General features: G+C 48.2%; 1 protein-coding gene across 3 annotated transcripts in view; it reads right to left on the reverse strand.

The window, feature by feature from the left end:
• The window catches only part of SLC6A12 (solute carrier family 6 member 12), an 88,116-nt gene that overhangs the window by 34,144 nt on the left and 33,962 nt on the right, over positions 1 to 20,010 (reverse strand). For all 3 annotated transcript variants that reach the window (XR_008445679.1, XM_054034902.1, XM_054034914.1), the window contains exons 3-12: positions 19,488 to 19,622; positions 18,588 to 18,728; positions 15,841 to 15,928; positions 13,382 to 13,514; positions 8,530 to 8,664; positions 5,935 to 6,038; positions 4,747 to 4,871; positions 4,139 to 4,251; positions 2,858 to 2,995; positions 923 to 1,025 (exon numbers count right to left, since the gene is read on the reverse strand). Coding sequence is in view for 2 of the 3 variants with exons in the window: in XM_054034902.1 (XP_053890877.1) it covers positions 923 to 1,025; positions 2,858 to 2,995; positions 4,139 to 4,251; positions 4,747 to 4,871; positions 5,935 to 6,038; positions 8,530 to 8,664; positions 13,382 to 13,514; positions 15,841 to 15,928; positions 18,588 to 18,728; positions 19,488 to 19,622 (1,215 nt within the window). In the remaining variant the exon portion in view is untranslated. The remainder of the gene's footprint in view (positions 1 to 922; positions 1,026 to 2,857; positions 2,996 to 4,138; positions 4,252 to 4,746; positions 4,872 to 5,934; positions 6,039 to 8,529; positions 8,665 to 13,381; positions 13,515 to 15,840; positions 15,929 to 18,587; positions 18,729 to 19,487; positions 19,623 to 20,010) is intronic.

A 20,010-nucleotide genomic window follows, 5' to 3' on the forward strand; every position in this document is an offset into this window, starting at 1 on the left:
TCGATGCTAGCCTCAGTACTGTGGATGCGGTCTGCCGACTTAATGCACTTAGAGCATTTTATGTGGGGACACACACAATCGACTGTATAAAACTGATATCTATAAAAACGGCTTCTGTAAATTCGACCTAATTTCATAGTGTAGACATACCCATACAGTCCTCTTGCTGCATCAGAGCTGAGATTGAAACCATGAGGACTGTTTTAGATAACCAGAGCAGATAAGAGCTGAGGTGATGGCCTAAGGCAGCATTTTGGGTGGTCCTGCAAGGAATCCATGCTCTGGTTTTTGTATTTGTATAAATCTCTCACACACAGACACATGCACACACAGAGGGAGCAGGCACAAGCTTTTGGCAACCTTGTTCCTCTTCAAATCATTGGGAGTTTTCTATTGATTTCACTGGGCGCTAGATCAGACCTTTAATTTCATTTGTAACTGTGGCCAGACACTATGCAAATGAGTTTTATGCATGCTAATTCACAGTGTGTATGTATATGGAATTTCAGGTTAAATAAATTGTCAGGATTAAATTAACAGAAAGACAGAGGGAGATCGCATGACAGGTCAGCCATAAAACGGCAGCCAGTGTCACTCCTACATGGAGAATCCTCTTCTGCTCTAAATGAGTGTAGTCTGTGTCAGCCAGAAAGGGCTAGAGGTCCACTGGCAGAACGGCACAGTGTGTGGGAGACAGAACCTATGCCTGAATGAGCAGGAAGACTGAATTCACGTCTCTTCCTGGGAAAATCCCTTTCAAAGCAGAGATAAGAATGATTCCTACATTAAGTGTATGGGGACTGAGGAATCCCATGGGTTAACAGATTAAATGGGAAGCACGAGGCACTTCTGCTTTTCCATGGGGCTGACACGGCTATTCCCATCCCTCCCATAGCAGCCTGGGTCCTTGTGTTCCACTTACCATACACCCAGCCAACACAGATGACTTCAAAAATGGCCAGGAACAGTAGGCACGTACCGCTGGCAGCATAATAATCAAACAGCTGGAAGATGTACATTCCACCCTGTGTCAAGCAGAGAAAGGGGAGACGTGGAGGGCTCAGCAGAAGGGTATGTGCAAGAGAAAATGGAATTTGGACAAATACAAAACAAGGCTGAGGGACGGGGAACTGCACACAGAGCAAAGGTGCATAGGAGGAGGGATCTCTCTCTAGGCCTGTCCACACTAGGAAATTATACTAGGTATCACCATGCACCAAAATGATGGTCAGGCATGGAGCCAGGATGATGTTTCACAATCATTTCATAGCATGACTTCAGTGTCCACAGAGAACAGGGATTTGGGTTTTTTTTAAACGCTGCTATAGATCATTCTCCCTGGCAAGTTTCTCGCACTGTTTCTGAATGTGGTCCTTGGCTATGTTGAGCTTTGGGCATAAGCCATAAAGTTTAGATCTAGGTATGAACTAACCTGAAGTTCAGTATGTTTAGATGTCGGGTTTCTAGTTCAAGCCCATCTCTTAATGTTGCAAGGGTCCCAAGCATAGTTGGAAGCCCTATGGAAGCAACGGCCTTTGGCTCTCTATTGTGCAATGATAGTACAATTCACTGAGCATTTGTTCTACTCTCAGGAGAGCTATTTGTACAATCTGACTCTCTCTTGTGTTCTCACAACTGGTCTTGACAAGAAAATAGCACCTCCAAGAAAAGAAAAAAGTGGAGCAGATACATTGGAAAATTATTCAACCCCTTGAATGGCCACAGAGACAGAAGAAAAGCTTTCCTATTAATCCCACCAAACACTGAGGCAGCTTTGTGCAGTGTTTAGATTATCCCGCAGTGATGGGCAATGTGTAAAAGCCCCAGGGAAGTTAGATACGTCCTGAAGTCCTGATGCAGTTTTCACCCAGTCCTTACTCAGGCAAAACTCCTATTGCCTTCTGCGGGAATTCTCCCAAGTAAAATCTCAGCAAGGACCTCTGACTTTTCAGATGACTGCAGGAATGCCATCTAAGAGAGGCTGTATCAGATAGCAAGATCCTGCTGTCTCCAGAGTGTGGGGAGCAGCTATCAATGACTTCTTTCCTCTAAATCAGTGGTTCTCAACCAGGGGTACACATACCTTAGGGATACTCCAAGGTTTTCCAGGGGGTACATCAACTCATCTCGATATTTGCCTAGTTTTACAACAGGCTACATAAAAAGCACTAGTGAAGTCAGTACAAACTAAAATTTCATACAGACAAAGACTGGCAGCATTCACATCTCACGTGTAGCTCCTCTACTTTGACCTGAGAGCCATCAGGACTGGAGTTTGGATATAAAGTTCCTTTCAGGTGGCCCTTCCCTGGTGCTAGGTTCAGGGATAGGCAACCTATGGCACGCGTGTCAAAGGCGGCACGCAAGCTGATTTTCAGTGGCATTCACACTGCCTGGCTTCTGGTCTGGGGGGCTCTGCATTTTAATTTAATTTTAAATGAAGCTTCTTAAACATTTTAAAAACCTTATTTACTTTACATACAACAATAGTTTAGTTATATATGATAGACTTATAGAAAGAGACCTTCTAAAAACGTTAAATTGTATTATTGGCACGCAAAACCTTAAATTAGAGTGAATACATGAAGACTCGGGACACCACTTCTGAAAGGTTCCTGACCCCTGTGCTAGGTTATCTCTGAGACATACCCCAGAGGAAGCTCAGCTATACAGTACGACAACATCTCAACTGGCACTATATAAGAAAGAAGAACTACTGGTTCTGATATGCACCAGCTAATAAACTAAGCTAAAGAGAGAGAGAATAATTAACAGTGTGAAATACAAACTTGCTGCAGATAATACTGCTCCAAACAAGTCCATATCCCTCTCCCCCACCATGTACTTCCCTTCTTACCTCAGTGACTAGCATCAGGCCAAGCAGGTAGCATATGACTGCAACGGCGAGGATCAGCAGCTCCCGGTGCCCTTTCTTCTGGAGAACTTCTGGGTACATGTCGACAATGGCCGTCACCAGGCTCTCAACACAGACAAACTGCAGAAGAATTCATGTCAAGAAACCAAGGACCTAATGTCTCTCTTTCCCTACCCATCCTCTTTCCCACTTCCATTCTTCCACTCAGTTAGTGTCTCTCCTTTTTCCTACACCTAAAGCATGAACTGCTTGGAAACAAGGAGGTATAGCTGCATCTGAGTCCCAAAGGAAGTGGAGTTAGCACTGGTGTAACATCAGGAATTGAGCACCCTGGAGGAGTGACTGGAACCACATCTGGAACTGAGTGAGATTATCACAAGCCTTGCATCTGGAGTAGGGAGGATGTTCAGGTACAACAGAAATGACACACGGAACATGGAGACAATAAGGGAATTGCACCTCACCACAAAGGATTATCAAGAAATAAATTGTGCTTCACAAGGAACCACTGGGGGGGAGGGATAGCTCAGTGGTTTGAGCATTGGCCTGCTAAACCCAGGGTTGTGAGTTCAATCCTTGAGGGGGCCACTTGGGAATCTGGGGCAAAATCAGTACTTGGTCCTGCTAGTGAAGGCAGGGGGCTGGACTTGATGACCTTTCAAGGTCCCTTCCAGTTCTAGGAGATGGGATATCTCCATTATTATATTATATAAAAGAAGTTACTGCCAGGAAGCAGCTACTCTGGAGCCAGGAGATAATGAGGGTACTGCAGGTCACAAGTCACACCTGGAATCAAGAACACTCGTAGTACAGTTGGAGCTGCCATCAAACTACAGTTACAGATGGGGATTGTCACAATACAAAGGGAGTCCTAGTGAACTTAGAGGAGATTGACACAAAATGTGAAGTGAAGTACCTGGTTCATGAGGGACGACTGTTAGCCCCTAAGGGCAGACTTGGTGGGAAGGACAAAGAAGTGTGGCTGCTGGTTGTCACTGGATTGTCAGAGACTTATGCTGGAAGGTACAGATGCTGCAGGTCACTGTTAAGGAGTAACACCTAACACCAGATGACTGCTGGGATGTACTGGCCAGCTCTAAGTATTATCATTCTGAAGTAGTAACATGGATGTGTGACAGGTGTTCCAGGTGGCTGAGAGACACATCACCATTTCCCACCCACAAGTTATGATCTACATGAGGCTCTCAAACATGTGACAGACAACCCTCCTCTTTCCCGCTAACTCCAAGGTATTTACTTTACCTGGCTGTCCAGTCCCAGGAAGATCAGCATAAGGAAGAATAGGCAGGACCAGAGCGGAGACACAGGCATCATCGTTACAGCCTTTGGATACGCAATGAATGCTAGGCCCGGACCTGCCAATCAGATAGCTGAGTAAGGATGAGGTTTCCCCAACAACACGACCCAGCAACACAGAGACCAGTTTGATGTGCTGTTTAAAAAAACTTAACCTGCCAAGACCTCACTTCCTCAGAATGTATCGTGGAATGGTCACTGACACTCGGGATAATAGCTGCTGACATGGGCTGAGTGGCTGGTTTTGAAAAGAAGAATCAGGGATTTCAAAACAACAGGGAATGCAACTCTGCTTGTGGACAGTGGCACTAAGTGCATCAGGATAGCAGAGAATAAAACAGTGGTTCTGGATGACAGGGCCTCTGAGTCCACAGAATAGGCAGAGGCTGTTCTGGGCAATTACACTAGCAATTACAGAGGATGTAGGATTGGTTCAAGGTAGCACCACTGCTAACCTCATGGGTTGGCTTCATATTCAAAGGTGTCAATTCCTAAAAAGTCCATGCATGCTTTAAGTTTTCCTTTTGGCCCTGCCACATTTAGAAAGCACCTACCTGACTCGGCCACTTCTGAAATGGGCACGCCCTGTTCTTGTGCCATGAAGCCCAGCACAGAGAAGATAGCAAAGCCGGCCACAAAGCTGGTGGCACTATTCAGGAAACATAGCATGAAGCAGTCCCTGTTGGGGAAGAACCAAAGAGAGAGAGAGAGAGAGAGAGAGACGGCATTGTTTTCCTCTGCAAATTTACCACTTTGGGCAATTGCTTTGTGCTCAACTTTCTGAATGGGACATGAATCCATGCACTTGCTTACACTAACACTAGCCTGAGACTCCTCCAGAGGCCAGCAGCCCAAAACAGAACTTGGCAGCCTACAGCCTTGACCCATGGCACTACAAGAACTATGTGATTATACTTGGCAATAAAAATGATGGAGGGCTGCTACCATATATTGTAATCAGGATGCCCCAGTGAAGTCACTAGGGACTTGGCACAACAAGGGGCAACAGGAATCACCATATGAGGGTAGAGCAATGGAACAAATATTGAGAGAAAAAGGATCCTTAAATAACAAGGGACCTGATCCAAAGCCCTCTGAAACCAATAGAAAGACTCCCATTGACCTGAACGGGCTGGGGATCAGGCCTGAGAGGAAAAGGGAACTAGAAGCAATAAGCACTGGATGAAAAAGAACCTGTCATGCCAGACAAACCTTTCTGTTGCTCTTTCTGATCGAATTAAAACACACACAGGGTGCACTAAAGGGGCTGGGATTTTAATAAGGCATTTGATGCCATGGGGCAGATTCTCCTCTTCTTTAGACCACTGGGAATCTGGCATAATTCCCCCGAGATCAGACCCAGGTAACTGAACTGAATTTCGCCACATGCATTACTAAATCTTATTTCCACATCATATAACATTTTACAATACCCATATCAACTCAACAATGGCACCTCCAGGACTCCCGTGCCCCCTCTCCCTGCCCAGATGGAAGAGTGCCACCGGCAGAGCCACCAAAGGCATTTCTTGTAGCCCCTGGGTTTTCCTGGGCAGTCTCCTACCCAGTCGCTGAGCCCTACTTAGCTTGCAAGAGCTGACAAGAGCACAGGACAAAATGGCATGGGCCCCACAGGTGATTTCGAGGCAGTGAGTGCCACAGCTCCAACTACATTCTGCTCAGCTGCCCACATGGCCGTCAGCTGGATGTGAGAGGGAGAGAGAGGCACAGGCTGCTCCTACCTGTAACAGTTGTTATTGTATTTGTTGTAGCTGCCCAAGGCTGTCAGGCACCCCTGGCAGATCGCATAAGAGAAGAAGATCTGAGTGCCTGCATCCATCCACACCTAGAACAGAAAAGGACAGTGATTTCCAGCCACGGCTAAGGAAATAAATGGTAAAGTCCTGTCAGGGTACACACACTTCAGAGCAGCAGTCTGTCAGACATGGAGAAATCCACATCAGGCAGAGAAGGGAAGAATCCATACAGGGTGTGACATGTCTCTGGATTGATTGTCCCAGCTTGGAGGACTAGGGTGAAGAGTCCACCATGAAAAGGGAGGATTTTCCTTCTGGACCCCAATGGCTTCTCTCAAATAATCCAAGGAAGAATGGATCTGAGTGGGGAAGGGAGAGTGATTTTTAAGCCCTCAGATAGGGGCAGTCAATAGGCAGACCGTGGGCCAAATCTGGACTGCCAGACACTTTCGAACGGACCACAAAATCTTTGTATTTGCTTATCATCATTATTGTTATTGAGGTGTGAAAATATTTCTTGGAGTCTGGACCTGGACTATACCTTGACCAAGAAATTTGGACCTTGACAAAAAATAATTGACTATCCCTGCCCTAGGGTGTCAGTTGCATAATCTGTCCTTCACCAGCTACCCTGATGGAGGGCATATTCCAAGAGGGCTGTCATCATCGTTCCTCCGAGGCAGTGATTCAGGGGGCTAGATCAATCCCAAACACCATTCATTTTTTCTAAGCTAAAGTGCCCGGAGAATGTACAGAGAGGGTGCATGGGGATGTGGCATGGTATAAAGACCGTGCCAGCACAAGTTGGAGATCACTTAGCTGCTTGGGAGTGAAAAAAACATGAGTATCTCACAAAGCCATTCCAAACAAGTGCCAATAAAACCTTTATATGACACCACACCACCTGGTATTCCCTACACATGAGGGTGGAGGAAGATCAGGACAACGGGAGCAGCCAGGAGATGTTGGGTTCATAGTATCTCATCACCACTATTAACTCATCCCAGCACCCATCCAGAGCAGCAGAGTTTGTTGTTTATTTCAGCCTTTAGCCACTGGCTACTCCTCCACTTCACTGTATTGATAGCACTTTCTCTCACACAGCGTGATGCTAGTATACAGAGCCACAAAGATGGGCTGCAGTGCTCAGAATCTTCCACACAGCCAGGGAAGGATATTAGTAGCAAGTTAACAGCCAGGAAGGAACACCTTGTCCAGTATCCTTGCTGTCCCCTAAACGGTGCCCAGCAGGCTTCCAAGTGGCTGCAAAGTGGCAGGCCTTCAAATACCCGCAGCCAGCCACTGCTGTTTGAATTAACTGAGATCCCTCATGGATCCAGACCTACAGATTCACCCAGGAACCTCCCCCACACCATTATAATCAAGGTCCAACCTTCTCCACAACAAGCTGGACTCAAATTCTGCAGCAAGGTGTCTGGCTCCTGCAGCTCTCCCACGTGGCAGATCAGAAATTCCATATCAACGTCATTTAGATTAGAAAATGGAGGCTTTTAATGAATTAACTGAACACTAATAAGACACTCAGCCCCTGTGTTGTTTATTTTCATATTAAAATTCCATTTAAGTTAAGCTGTCTCCATGTTTTCAGCATGTCACCAATTTTTGTGTTGACAAGACATAACTGCATCTGAAAGTCATTGGGGGAAGCTGGAGGTGTAAGCAGCTGGGTAGGGAGCAATTGGGTCTTTTGACATCCGGGAAGATGTGGGAGACAGTTTGAGATTGTGGGAAAAGCACATTAGATGATTGCTTCTGCTACAGTAATCAGCAGTGAAATAATTAACGTTTTAATACCCTCCGTTAGGTCTCAGAATTAACACCCCATTGGGATGCAGGGAACAATAGTTTGGAGATCTGCAAACTCAGGGAACTAACACTGAATGCAAGTTGCACAGTTTCAAGCTTCCCACCCACCCCCACCCCATACGGGATAAGGGCTAGAAACATAATGTTTTTTAAATTAAAGCCGAGATTCTGGAGCACAATTCTGCAAGAAGGTGATTTCACAGAAAATGCCAGAAATGCCGAATCTCAGAATAAAGGGGCTCCTGTTTACAAAAACTGACCATTTGTAGCTCCAATAGTTACCTACGCACCTACTGCAGTTTGTCTTATACTAGGAAGCTCGTCTCCCTGAGGAAGCTCCAGCCTCTTCCAAGAAAAGCTCAAGCTGGCCCAGAGAGCATGAAGCGAGAGGGTTTTTTCTCCTTTTGTTCAACATCATTTCACTTAAGGCTCAACAAAACCATCTGTCGTACACTGAATATTTCATAGATGCTTCTGCATTTGCCAAGTCCCTAAATGGCAATGACCTAACACATCCATATGTTTAAAATACCCTGACAAAAAGGCTATAGTTGGGCTGGGCTGAGATTCCCCCATCAACCCTTTTAAAGAGGCCGCAGTATTTTGTCGGTCTCTTAGGGGAGGGAAGTCCAACCTGATCTAGATAGCAGCCAATTAAGGCCTGATCCTGTGAGGTGCTGAACCCCTGCTTTTCCCATCACCACTTTGTTGGAGTCTCTTCACACCTCACAGTATCAGGCTGTATTCACTCACCTGTGCGTCTGCAAGCCTGGAAATGTCTGGCTTCAGGTAGAACATGATCCCCTCAGCAGCACCAGGCAGGGTGACCCCTCGAATCAGCAAGACAAAAAGCATCACATAGGGAAATGTGGCAGTGAAGTAAACAACCTGGAAGCAGAGAGAAGGATAAAAAGGGGATGTTGTCACCCTATAGATCAGGCCTGCACAACTCGTAAAGCGGCGATGGCCATATTACTCCAAAGAAAACAGCTGAGGGCCGAAACCCCCCAAGCGCTGCCAACCCCCCCTCCCCAACGCCCCCTCCCCCCGAAACACAACACCCCCCCGGCACCACACACCACACGGAAACAACCCCCCCAGCACTGCCGAAACACTACCCCCCCCAGCGCCACCTGCCCCGCGGGAAACAAACCCTCCTTCCCCAGTGCCACCCCACCGAAACAGCAGTATTGAACCTCGGTAATTTGTTATAGCAGGCTCCTAAGGTAGTATAATTAAGGTAAAAGAAAAATGTCTTTTTGATAGAAGTAGAAGAAGATCTTCCCCCCACTTTGTAATCAATTGCCCTGTTGAATGAATGAGGTGTGAATGAGGAAGGCATGGAAGGCAGGCACCTCCAGACAGCTACAACTCTTGGAGAGGGCAGGGCCGGCTCTAGGATTTTTGCCACCCCAAGCAAAAAATTTTTTGGCTGACCCGCCTTTTTTTTCGTGCCCCTCTGCCCCCGGCCCCGCCCCAACTCCACTCCTTCCGAACCCCTTCTCCAAATCCCCAGCCCCGCCTCCTCCTCCGGCATGCCGCATTTCCCCCCCACCATTGCTTCCTGCAGGCCCCCCGCGACCTCCCGCCCTAGCTCACCTCCGCTCCGCCTGCTCCCACGGGTGTGCTGCCACTCTGCTTCTCCCCCCTCCCTCTCAGACGAGGGAGGGCGGAGAAGTGGAGCAGCGGCGCGTTCAGGGGAGCAAGCGGAGCAGAGGTGAGCTAGAGTGGGGGGGCGCAGGAAGTAACGGGGGGTAGAGGAACCGCTCCCCGCTCCAGCTCACCTCTGCTCCACAACCGCCGCCTCCCACGAGCGCCCTGCTGCTCGGCTTGTCCTCCCTCCCAGCCTTGCTGCGTGAAACAGCTGTTTCGCGTGCGGCAAGCCTGGGAGGGAAGGGGGAGAAGCGGCGTGGCGGCGGCGCGCTCAGGGGAGCAAGCGGAGGCGAGCTGGGGCGGCGGGGGCACTTTTTCCCCATGCCTCGGAGTTGGCGCCTATGATGGCCGGCGCCAAAATGCGGCCCCTAGAAATATGCCGCCCCAAGCACCTGCTTGTTTTGCTGGTGCCTGGAGCTGGCCCTGGGAGAGGGGATAGGAGCCAGACCAGATCAGTAGAACAGGTCAGCCACCGATTCACCGCTTGTCTCCTCAGCCCCCCTCCCCTGGCTCACCTATTCACTCCCAGCCTGCTCGCCTACTCAGCCCCCCCCCCTACACCCACCGCTTGCCTACTCACCCCCCTGCGGGCTGCACAGTGAGGCCACCTACTCAACCCCCGCGGGCCGCACAGTGAGCCCATGCGGGCTGCATGTTGTGCAGGCCTGCTATAGATTATACATCCAAAGCAAATCCCCTAACTCTATTATTAACAACACCTGAGTCTTTAAATCCCCAAAGCCTCTGCTTTCACTGAATTCTAATTAAAGGTCATGAAAATATTTCTATTCATGGCCAAGATTTCCAAAAGTGAGCAGTGAATTTGAGGAGGACAAGGCAGCAATTTGAGACACCCAGCAGAGGCCTGATTTTCAAAGCGTGATTGTTCACCACACTGAAAAATTCAGCCTCTTTAAGGCATCTCAGCTTGAATCTGAAAGCCCCCAAAATCTTGACATATTTTTGAAAGCCTTGACCACAGTTTTGTAAAGCCCTCCTGTCCTCTCTTTTGTGTGGGAAATGAAATGCATTGGTTTAGGGAATGGTTTGAGCAGAATGAATCATTCGTCAAGCCCATTTTTCTGCTTATGCAATTGAATATCAGTGAGCAAGCTGCAATTTCCCTAAATGTATTCATTATTCAGATTCACTCAAATAATATCCTTTGAATCTTTGTTCACACTATTGATTGATCGCAAATATTCAAACATCAAACTGTGTTATTTGACTGTGATTGGTCAAATAAGTCAGATCGTACTGTTTCTGTTCCCTGATTGGAGGAGCACACAAGCACTGCTGGTACTGAAATTTGTCTCTGAAATTCACTTTTTGTGAACATTTATGCTAGTAAACCAGATTTATTTGAAGTATGAGGAAAGTAAACACAAAAGGAAAACACAAAGGTGGCCAAAGTGAACTGGTTTTAAAAACCACTCATTCAGACTTTTCATATGAATTATTCTCCCAGCTCTAGGATCTAGTACCGGGCCTTTTAGTATCGACTATTAAAAATTAACTTTCAGTCAAGAGTTGACTTCCCATTGACTACAAAGTTCTGTAGTTGATCTCTGAAAATAATCTTACACCACTGCAAATATTAAACCAAGGTATGTTCTTCTTAAGAGATTCTGTGATCTCTCTACTGCTTGTTCATAATATGTCAAAGCACAACTTTTTCTGACGGTAAGAAACAGAGCAGAACAGTTAAATTACTTGACAGCATCCCATCAGATGAGTAGATTTTAAGGCAGAAAGGACCATTATGATCATCTAATCTGACCTCATGGGTAGCACAGTCCATAGAATTTCACACAGCAATTCATTTATTAAGCCCATAACTTCTGACTGAGCTTCAACATTTATTGTAGAAAAACATCTAGGCTTGATTTAAAGACTTGGAATGATGGAGAATCCACCACATTCCTAGGTAAATTGCTCCTATGGTTAATTACTCTCACTGTTAAACATTTGCACCTTATTTCTAGCCTGAATTGGTCAAACTTCAGCTGCCAACTGTGGGACTTTGCTAGATTAAGGAGCAATCTACTGTCAGAAATATTCTGCCCATGTAAATACTTATGACTGATCAAGTCACCTCTTAACATTCTCTTTGTTAAGATAAATAGATTGAACTTTCTTTAGTCTCTCACTGCCAGTTGATATGGTTGGAAAAATTTTGATCAAACTATTTTTGCCCATCAAAATATGCAGATTTGTCAAAACCAAAACTTTTCATGGAACACGTTCAGTTTCCACAAATCGTTACTCAAAATGTTTTGTATATAAAGTTTCAAAATTGCCAACATGACAAATTCTGGCTTACCAGTTCAAAACAATTTTAGGTTTAGAAAACTAAACTAATGGAAGTAAAAAAACAAAGTTGAAAACTTGTAACAGAAATGAAACATTGCAAAATAATTGACCCAAATTGAATTTATTTATTTATTTGTTTATTTTTATTTTCAGTTTGTGAAAATTTTTAATATTTTGACCTTTTGTCCTGATTCAGAATGGGAAACAGTTTTTGAAATCTCAAAAGTTTCCACAGGACAGGAAAACCGTTTCCAGGTTGGCTTTAACTGTAAGACAGATTTTCCAGGCATCCGATCATTCTTGTAGCTCTTCTAAATCCTTTCCAATTTTTCAACATCATTTTAAAGTATCTTTTTAAATCCGCATGTTTACACTTCAGTATTTGATTGTTTTCTGAAGTGCAAAGAGAGAAGAGTGGGGAGGAGACATGGATTTTAATTGAGTCCCCTGTGTCTCCACACATATGCAGCAAGCAGGAGAGAGCAACTCAGTACATTTCCATTAAAGGCAAAGAGTCTTACAGGCTCCACACATTCCCATCTGAGAGTTGAGCCAAGGAGCACAGTGTTAAAAAGGTTGTAAATATGGGAGATGAAGACAGCCCTGTGGACTCAGCAGCTCACTGACGCAGAACTAAAGAGATGTGTCTATTGTGAAGGATGCGTCCCAATACCTGTACCAGGAAAAGGTGAGAGTGATGGAAGCTTCATGGATGGAGAGAGAGCAAATAGTGGGAAACATCTTTTATGGAAGAAGGGGATTGAAGAAACTGGCCACTCACCCCTCAGCGATTGTCACAGGTCCTCTAGAAATGTGCAAGACCAACCCTGAGTAGTATAACCCACCCTCACCGCTACTCAGGGGGTTATACTTCAGCCTTGCACCATTGAAGCCTGAGTGGCTTCTTTAAGCCTCCCAAGTGAAATATGTTATGCTCATCCAATCCAGGAATAGAAACAATAACCTGTGACTTATGCAATCACAACCAGCCAGCCCAGCTCAAATTTTCAGGATCGAGTGTGGAATGCTCACAGCAGCGCCCTGTTTGTGAGCAATCCATTGGGTTAAAGAAAAAAAGACAGAAAACCCCCAAACTGAGCAATTACAAATAATGAGGAAGTGGGAGGTAACCGCGATGAACCCCTAAGGAGATTATTTCTAGTGGGATAGTCACTCTGCTCTGGTGTTTAATTATTATTGGTGATTGGAGATTTGACACTAAAACAGGTTAATGGTGCAAAAGCCACCAGACCACATGGGGACTGTGCATCACCAGCAACTGGATGATTGTGTGTTGCTAATGGTGAAGCAGCGTCTTTCACAAGGTTTCCCCCATTACAGTGGACCATGCTGGGCTAGGACTTCACCATTTCTTCTAAGATCTTTCCCTTGTCTCCCCTCTGTTGACTGACTTTCTTTGCTCTTCTCATAATGGACTAAATTCAGACCCAGCGTAAGCAGCTGTGACTTCAATGCAGTTGCTCCCACCCGTGCCAATCAGAGTATGGCCCTATGTCTTGTGTGTTCCCTGCCTCCTTTATTCTCTCTCTGTATCCTGGAGAAGGCTAGGAAGGGGGAAAGAGAGATAATGGCAGCTAGGAGGAGGTTTAGGGACTAAGGGGACAGAGTTTGCTCTTACTTTGCCTGTGGACTTGACTCCTTTCCAGATGCAGAAGTAGCAGATGACCCAGGCGAGCAGGAGGCAGACAGCCAGCTCCCAGCGCACAGTGCCCAGATTGTGAATACCGTCTGTGAGCCCCAGGGCTCGCTTCCTGCCAGTGCAGGAGGAGAGAGAAAGGTTAACATCCCAGACTTGACTGTTCCAGCAGCCCCCCGCCCAGAGTTTTCATACACATCCCATAGCGCAGCTGCCCAATCTCCCCCATCACTCCTGCTTCCAGTCACCCTAGCCCTGACAGCAATACTGTATTCTTGGTCACCACAATGCCTTAGGTGTCTCTGGGATCCCCTCGCAGCCTGGCCCCTGCAGTTCCACCTCACCCTTTAGTCAGCCTGGGCTCTCCAACTCTCCCAAAGCCCTCAATAGCCCCACTGCAGCCCCCAACCATTCACAGCACAGTCACTCCTGATCTCATATCACTGCCATCCCTTTGGCTGCCTCGCAGGCCACACTCCATCAGCAGCCTCCCCTGCACTCCCTGATATCATCAATGGCTCCTAATCACCTGCTGGCTACTTTCTTTCCTCCAACCAACCCATGTTCTATGGCTCTCCAGGAACCCTTATGGTTATGGCCCTCATTTATCCCTACAGGTTCCCAGGCTCCCTAAGGCTATGTCTACACGATGAGCGGGGGGCAGAGGGGAGTCCCACTTCACCCAGCCATACACACCCTCACACTCACCTGAGTTAGCACTCTGACAATAGCAGTGTAGTAGTGGTAGCATGGGCAGGGGTGGCTTGTGCTAGCAGTCCCCACTACGTACCCATGGAGATCAGGAGGTTTGTACTCAGGGCATCTAGCACGGTGCTGTCTCTGCCCATGCTACCATGGCTACACTACTATTTCTACTCTTTTAAGCATGCTAGTTCAGATGAGAGCTGGCATCAGTATATCTACAAGAGCTGGGACCACACAGCCCCGTTCATAGTGTAGACATAGCGTAACAGGGACCATGTGAGAACTGACCACCATGTCCAGACAGTTCCCCTGCAGCCTCTCACTACCCTAATATCTATGACAACTCTATGTCCTCCCGGCCAAACACCTCCTCACCCCAGAACTCTAGGGGCTCCCTCGTAGCCGGCAATGTTGTACTGAAATCACAATGGTTTTTGTAGCTATTGGTGGATGGGCCCAGGGCACAGGAGCCTGACACTGAAGTTCCAACTCTTCCTCTGGCTCATCCTGTGGCATTCGACAAGTCACTTCACCAATGGGGAAGCTGAGACACAGCAAAGAAAAACCCGCAGCTGGCCCGTGCCAGCTGACCCAGGCTCGTGGGGGTTGGGCTGTGGGGCTGTTTCACTGCAATGTAGATTCCTGAGCTCGGGCTGGAGCCCAGAATCAGGGACCCTCCCACCCGGCAGGGTTCTAGAACCCAGGCTCCAGCCCAAGCCTAGACGTCTACACGGCAATCAAACAGACCCGCAAGCCCGAGTTGCCTGGCACAGGCCAACCATGAGTGTCTAGTTGCTGTATAGACATATCCAGACAGGCTAAGTGGGATAATGGATACTGATCACCTTTGCAATGCACTTTGAAAGCGATGGATGAAAACGTGCTATTGTGATTGAGCCCCTGATTCCCACTTGCTTCCCGTGACTTCCCTAGATTGGGCGGGGGCACGGCTGTGAGTGCGAGTCCTTAGAATTACAACTTCCATATTGTTCACGCCTCCTGAGGGCCAGTGCTGGATGATTTCCTACAGTGTATTCTGCAGCATTTCTCCTTTCTGGACTCCTCCCGGGTGCTACGTCTGTTTGCCCTCTGGGTGGTTTCACGGGGTGCATTAGGTACCCAGCAGTAAAGAATCACAGAAAAAGTTGCTTTCCTCGAACACTGAACAAGGAACTCAATTAGAATAAGGGGGAAAGCTATATTGTCTCTTCCTGCTTCACCGCAGAGCTTCTTTGCAGAATCTCTTCCAGCCCTCTCCCACCTGGCCTCCTACTCTAGATAGATCATCACACTTGGTGTGCGTACATGCGTGCCCGCTGGGTGTCTGTCAGGGCGGCCCTGCCAACGTGTGTTCAGGCCCGGTGTATCCACAACCTGCGGGTGCTGAGTGCATCTGCCATGTCAGAAAGAATGTGCCCGTGTGCGTATGTGCATGCGTTCTCATTAAGGGTCAATGTCTGACCTCTGGGGCTGTGTGGTGCATGGGGTGAGACAGCGCGTGTCTTGGGAGTGCCCATGTGCCCATGGATTTCTGTCAGTCAGTGTGCCCAGTCAGTATGCAAGTTTGCATGTGCGGTGAGTGTGCTCATGTGCCCCATGATGTGTGATGTGCCATAGGTCTGGGCTCCGAGATGTGGCACTTGCACATCTTTTTTGGCCTTACAGAGACTCCATTTGGAGTATTCACACTGCTGTGACCGCTTGAGGAGAGAAGAGTGTGAAACCGGGGTACGTACTCCCAGAATTCAGTAACTGGGGAGGTGGCATTAGCAGGCGCTGTCCAGTTCTCCACGTTAGAGTGATTCAGAAAGTCCACGCAGCGATCTACAAAGGAGAAAGCAAGTCGGTGAGCCTGGAGAATTCTCATGTTTCTCAGCATTTGTGCTCTCTCCTGCCTCCAACCTGTTCACTCCACCTGCACACAAACACTTCACGCTGCCCTGTAAAACATCACTCTCCCCCGACCCCTGCCAGAATCCTAGTCCAGGAACAGCCAGAGGGATGGGGGAAGTGGAGGCTCCCTACTGAATAGAACCCAGATGGCTGTGGAATGCAGGGTACTGTGGGGCAGCGACTACGGTTACCCAGGCTGGGAAGTTACTTAATGTTAAGAGATCGCTCAGAGAGGAATTTCCCTGGCTTTCCCCACAAATAAATCTCTGCTTGTGGAGCTGAGAGAGTCGGATCCCCCTTTGGGGAAGGCAGTGACTCCTGTCAGGGGTATGGCCAGGGAAGGACTGTGAGTCGACTGAACGTGGAGAGGGGAACTTTCATAGATCCACAGATTCCACGGCCAGAAGGGACCACTGCGACCAGCCAGTCTGGCCTCCTGGATGACACAGGCCATAGACCTTCCCCAAAATAATCCCCAGAGCAAATCTTTCAGAAAAAAACATCCAACCTTGATTTCAGACTTTAAGAGTTTTGCCAGGAAAGCTTCTTTTACTCAGGGAATAAGGGGGGGGGGGGGAGTGAGCTGGAATAAGCTATACTGGAAAAAGCCACAATTTTGCCAGTATAAGCTGCAACCACACGAGATGTGCTTTACCTGTACAGTACATGGTGCAGCTATCTCGACAGTGCACTCCTAGCAGAGACCTGGCCTGAGAGAGCCAAGGACTCAAACAGTTCTCTGCTGTGACAGAGGCTGGCCCAGATGCTTGAGGGTCTGAGGTGCAGTGAGCGGGTTGTGCTGTACCCCGTCACACTAGATAAGGGCAATGCCAGCTCCAGTGAAAAGCTCCTTCCATGGCTTAGAGTGGGGTGAGGACTCCAGACTAAAGCTGGTCTGAAAATGGGCTTTTTTTGCTGCTGAAAATTTTGAATTTCCCGTGAAAAATCGAAAACCAAAACATCTTGATTAGAAATGCTGCCATAGAGTTGTAGTTTGGATGTCGCATGCTCCCGCTATGAGCTGAGTTCCCTGGTCAGACTACCTAACCCATGATGCACCATGGTCTCTCCTCATGGTGTCAGGAGGCTATTGCATCCTGCCATGGTGCATCATGGGAGAAGTAGTCTAGCTGGGGAGCCCAGGCTATAGAGAAGAATGGGCACATGAGCAAGGCTGGATTTCCCATTAGGCACAGTAGGCATGTGATTAGGGGCACCTAAAATTTTTTTGTCACTCCCAGGTCCCAGCAGGGGCGGGGCCAGAGTCGGCTGAGCGAGAGAACTGCCCCATGCAGCCCTCCTGGATCGCTCCTTGCTCAGCCCAGCAGACACAGCCACCTCCCAGTGGGGCTGGTGAGTGCAGATGGGGGGCAAAGCAGGTCTCTGGGGGGGGTTGTGGAGAGGCTCTGGGTAGTGGGGGGTTTGTGGAGGGGCGCTGGGCAGTGAGGGGTGCAGGAGGTATGAGTGTGTTGGGGCAGTGCGGGGTCTGTGGTGGAGGGGGTTGGGTGGCGGGATGCCTAAAAGTAAAAGTGGCAGTACCCACACTGCCCACAATGGTTAGGAGCTCCGAGCCATTGTGGGGGTACCCCACAGTTTTTGTCTGCCGCCAGGCAGTGGAGACCCCCTGGAGCTACCAGCCAGAGGCGGATAAGGGGTTTGTGGGGCTCTGGGCCAGAGCAAGTGGGGGACACTCCCCACCCCTTACACCTGCAGTCCCTCCCCCCAATCCTGCTGGGGAAATGGGGTCAGAGCACAGGGGCTTGCTCTGCATCCCCCCCCCCCCGCCCTGCTACTCCTGCTGGGGAAAGGGGTCAGTGTGCAGGGGGCTTCTCTCACTCCCCATCAAGAGCGCCGGGTGGGTGGGGTAAGTGGGGTAAGCCAAGTACACCCTGACCCAGCTCCCGGGCAGGAGCGCCATGGCGGCCAGCAAAATAGGTCAGGACACCAGAGTGCCCATTTTTCCAGGGACCCCCCAGTTGACTAGGACCCCTGGGCATCAGCCCCATTAGCCCAGTGGCTACTCTGCCACAGCTCCCAACTGCTGCCAGTGGCTGGGGATCACCCCACAGCTCCCGGATGCTGCCTGGCTACGGGGGCCCCAGATCTCTGAGCTGCCACAAATGGTGGGGGGACCCTGCTGCTCCTGGCTGCCGTGGGGGGAGAGCCCCCCTGATCCCAGCCTCCATAGGCAGTGGGGGGCCTCGGAGCGCCAAGTCACGGGTGGCAGGAGACTTTGGAGCTCTGAGCCCCTGTGGGGGAGGGGGCAGAGCTCGGAGCCAGGAGGCCCCACAGCTGCCCAGACACCATGGAAGGTGTGCGGACTCTTTCTAGGGGCATGCAAGGTGAAAATCCAGCCCTGCACATGAGAAAACCAAACAACACCCATTTGGCCCACAACTGCATTTCGAAATCAAAATATTTTAGTTTTCAGCTGAATATTTCAATGAAAATTCAAAATTTTCCACATAAAGCAAATAGTGCAAAGAAAAATGTGTTTAATAAATACCCAATTTTCTGTCAAAAAGCAGTTTTGATGGAAAGTTTTCAAACCCAGATCCTCTTTCCAGAAGCAGACTAGCTGAAGTTGTACCTGAGTTCCAAGGATTATTACAGGTGGCCCAGGGAAGCACAGCAGTAAAGGAGCTGAACAGGTAGAAGATAGCCCAAGATAGGATGACGATGTAGTAGATATTCAGATAGGATTCGATGACTTGTGAGGCGTATCCAATTCCTAAGAGGGAAAGTGACAGGGGTTAGGAAATGGACTCCCAGGCGAGCCCCAAATATATCAGACTTTCGCTTCAAATAGTGCCATAGGCCATCCCACTGAAATTGCGGGCAGGGCAGATTAATGAGCAATTTGGTTCACCAAAGAATCCTGTAAGACTCAGGTTGAGGGTGGGAGATCCAGATGTGGTGCATCACGGTGGAGAAATCAGAAATAAAAAGGGTTTTCACTGCTAATTATATCCCACGCCCAAAGAATGGGGCCAGAGCAAAAGCATAGGGTCAGGAAGGTGGTGGAATCTCCATCCTTATTGGTTATTAAAGCCCAGCTTGACAAAGCCCTGGCTGGGATGATTTAGTTGGGGTTGGTCCTGCTTTGAGCAGGGGGTTGGACTAGATGACCTCCTGAGGTCAATTCCAACCCTAATCTTCTATGATTCTAGGCGGGAGCTTCTAATCCTGGTTCTGCCAATATCAGCAAATGCCAATCTGAGCAAATCACTTAATCGTTCTGTGCCTCAGTTTCCTCATCTGTAAAATGCGGATCATAAAACTTCAGGATAGTTGTGAAGTTAATTCTCTGTGGTTTTACAGTAGAGCTGTCCAGAAAACAAGAATTCCATTTCACAAAAAAAGTCCAGGATTTATCATTTGTTTTTGTTCTGCTTCAGAACAAGAACTAGACCTTTTGAAATTTTTCACACAAAAACCATGAGACCCAGAAATTCCATCATGGACCCGAGAAACCCATTCATTGACTCACCTTCAAAGAGAGGGCAGATCTTCCTCCATGCGGTGATCCCTCCCTGGCTGGTGTACTGTCCTAGCGCTGTCTCCAGGAAGAACACTGGGATCCCACAGGTGAAGAGGAAGATGAGGTAGGGGATAAAGAAAGCACCTGCAGAGAGAGAGAGAGAGAGAGAGAGAGTGAGAGTGGGTAGCAAATGGAGGAATCTTTACTACTCGACATTATCATAATCACCCATTACCAGTTACACTAAAAAGCGAGATGTACCATCAAGGCTCAGGTAAACACCCTTGAATGTAAATGCCTATCTGAACTAAATGGACCTGGTGGGCCTGCAAAACTGTGCAGATCTTGCAAGAGAACAGCCTCTCGGATTTCTTCTTCTTGTCCTGGAAATACCACAAGCACTCCCGTCCTCATGCTATTTCAGCACTTCTGCTGGTCCTGGCCAAAACCTGGAAGAGCAGAATGGCAAGAAGACAAAAAAAAGCCACAGAAAATAAACGTTGACTACACTTTTCAGCCCTTAAAACCAGTT

This window comes from Malaclemys terrapin, chromosome 1 (genome assembly GCF_027887155.1).
Source record: "Malaclemys terrapin pileata isolate rMalTer1 chromosome 1, rMalTer1.hap1, whole genome shotgun sequence".
NCBI lineage: Eukaryota > Metazoa > Chordata > Testudines > Emydidae > Malaclemys > Malaclemys terrapin.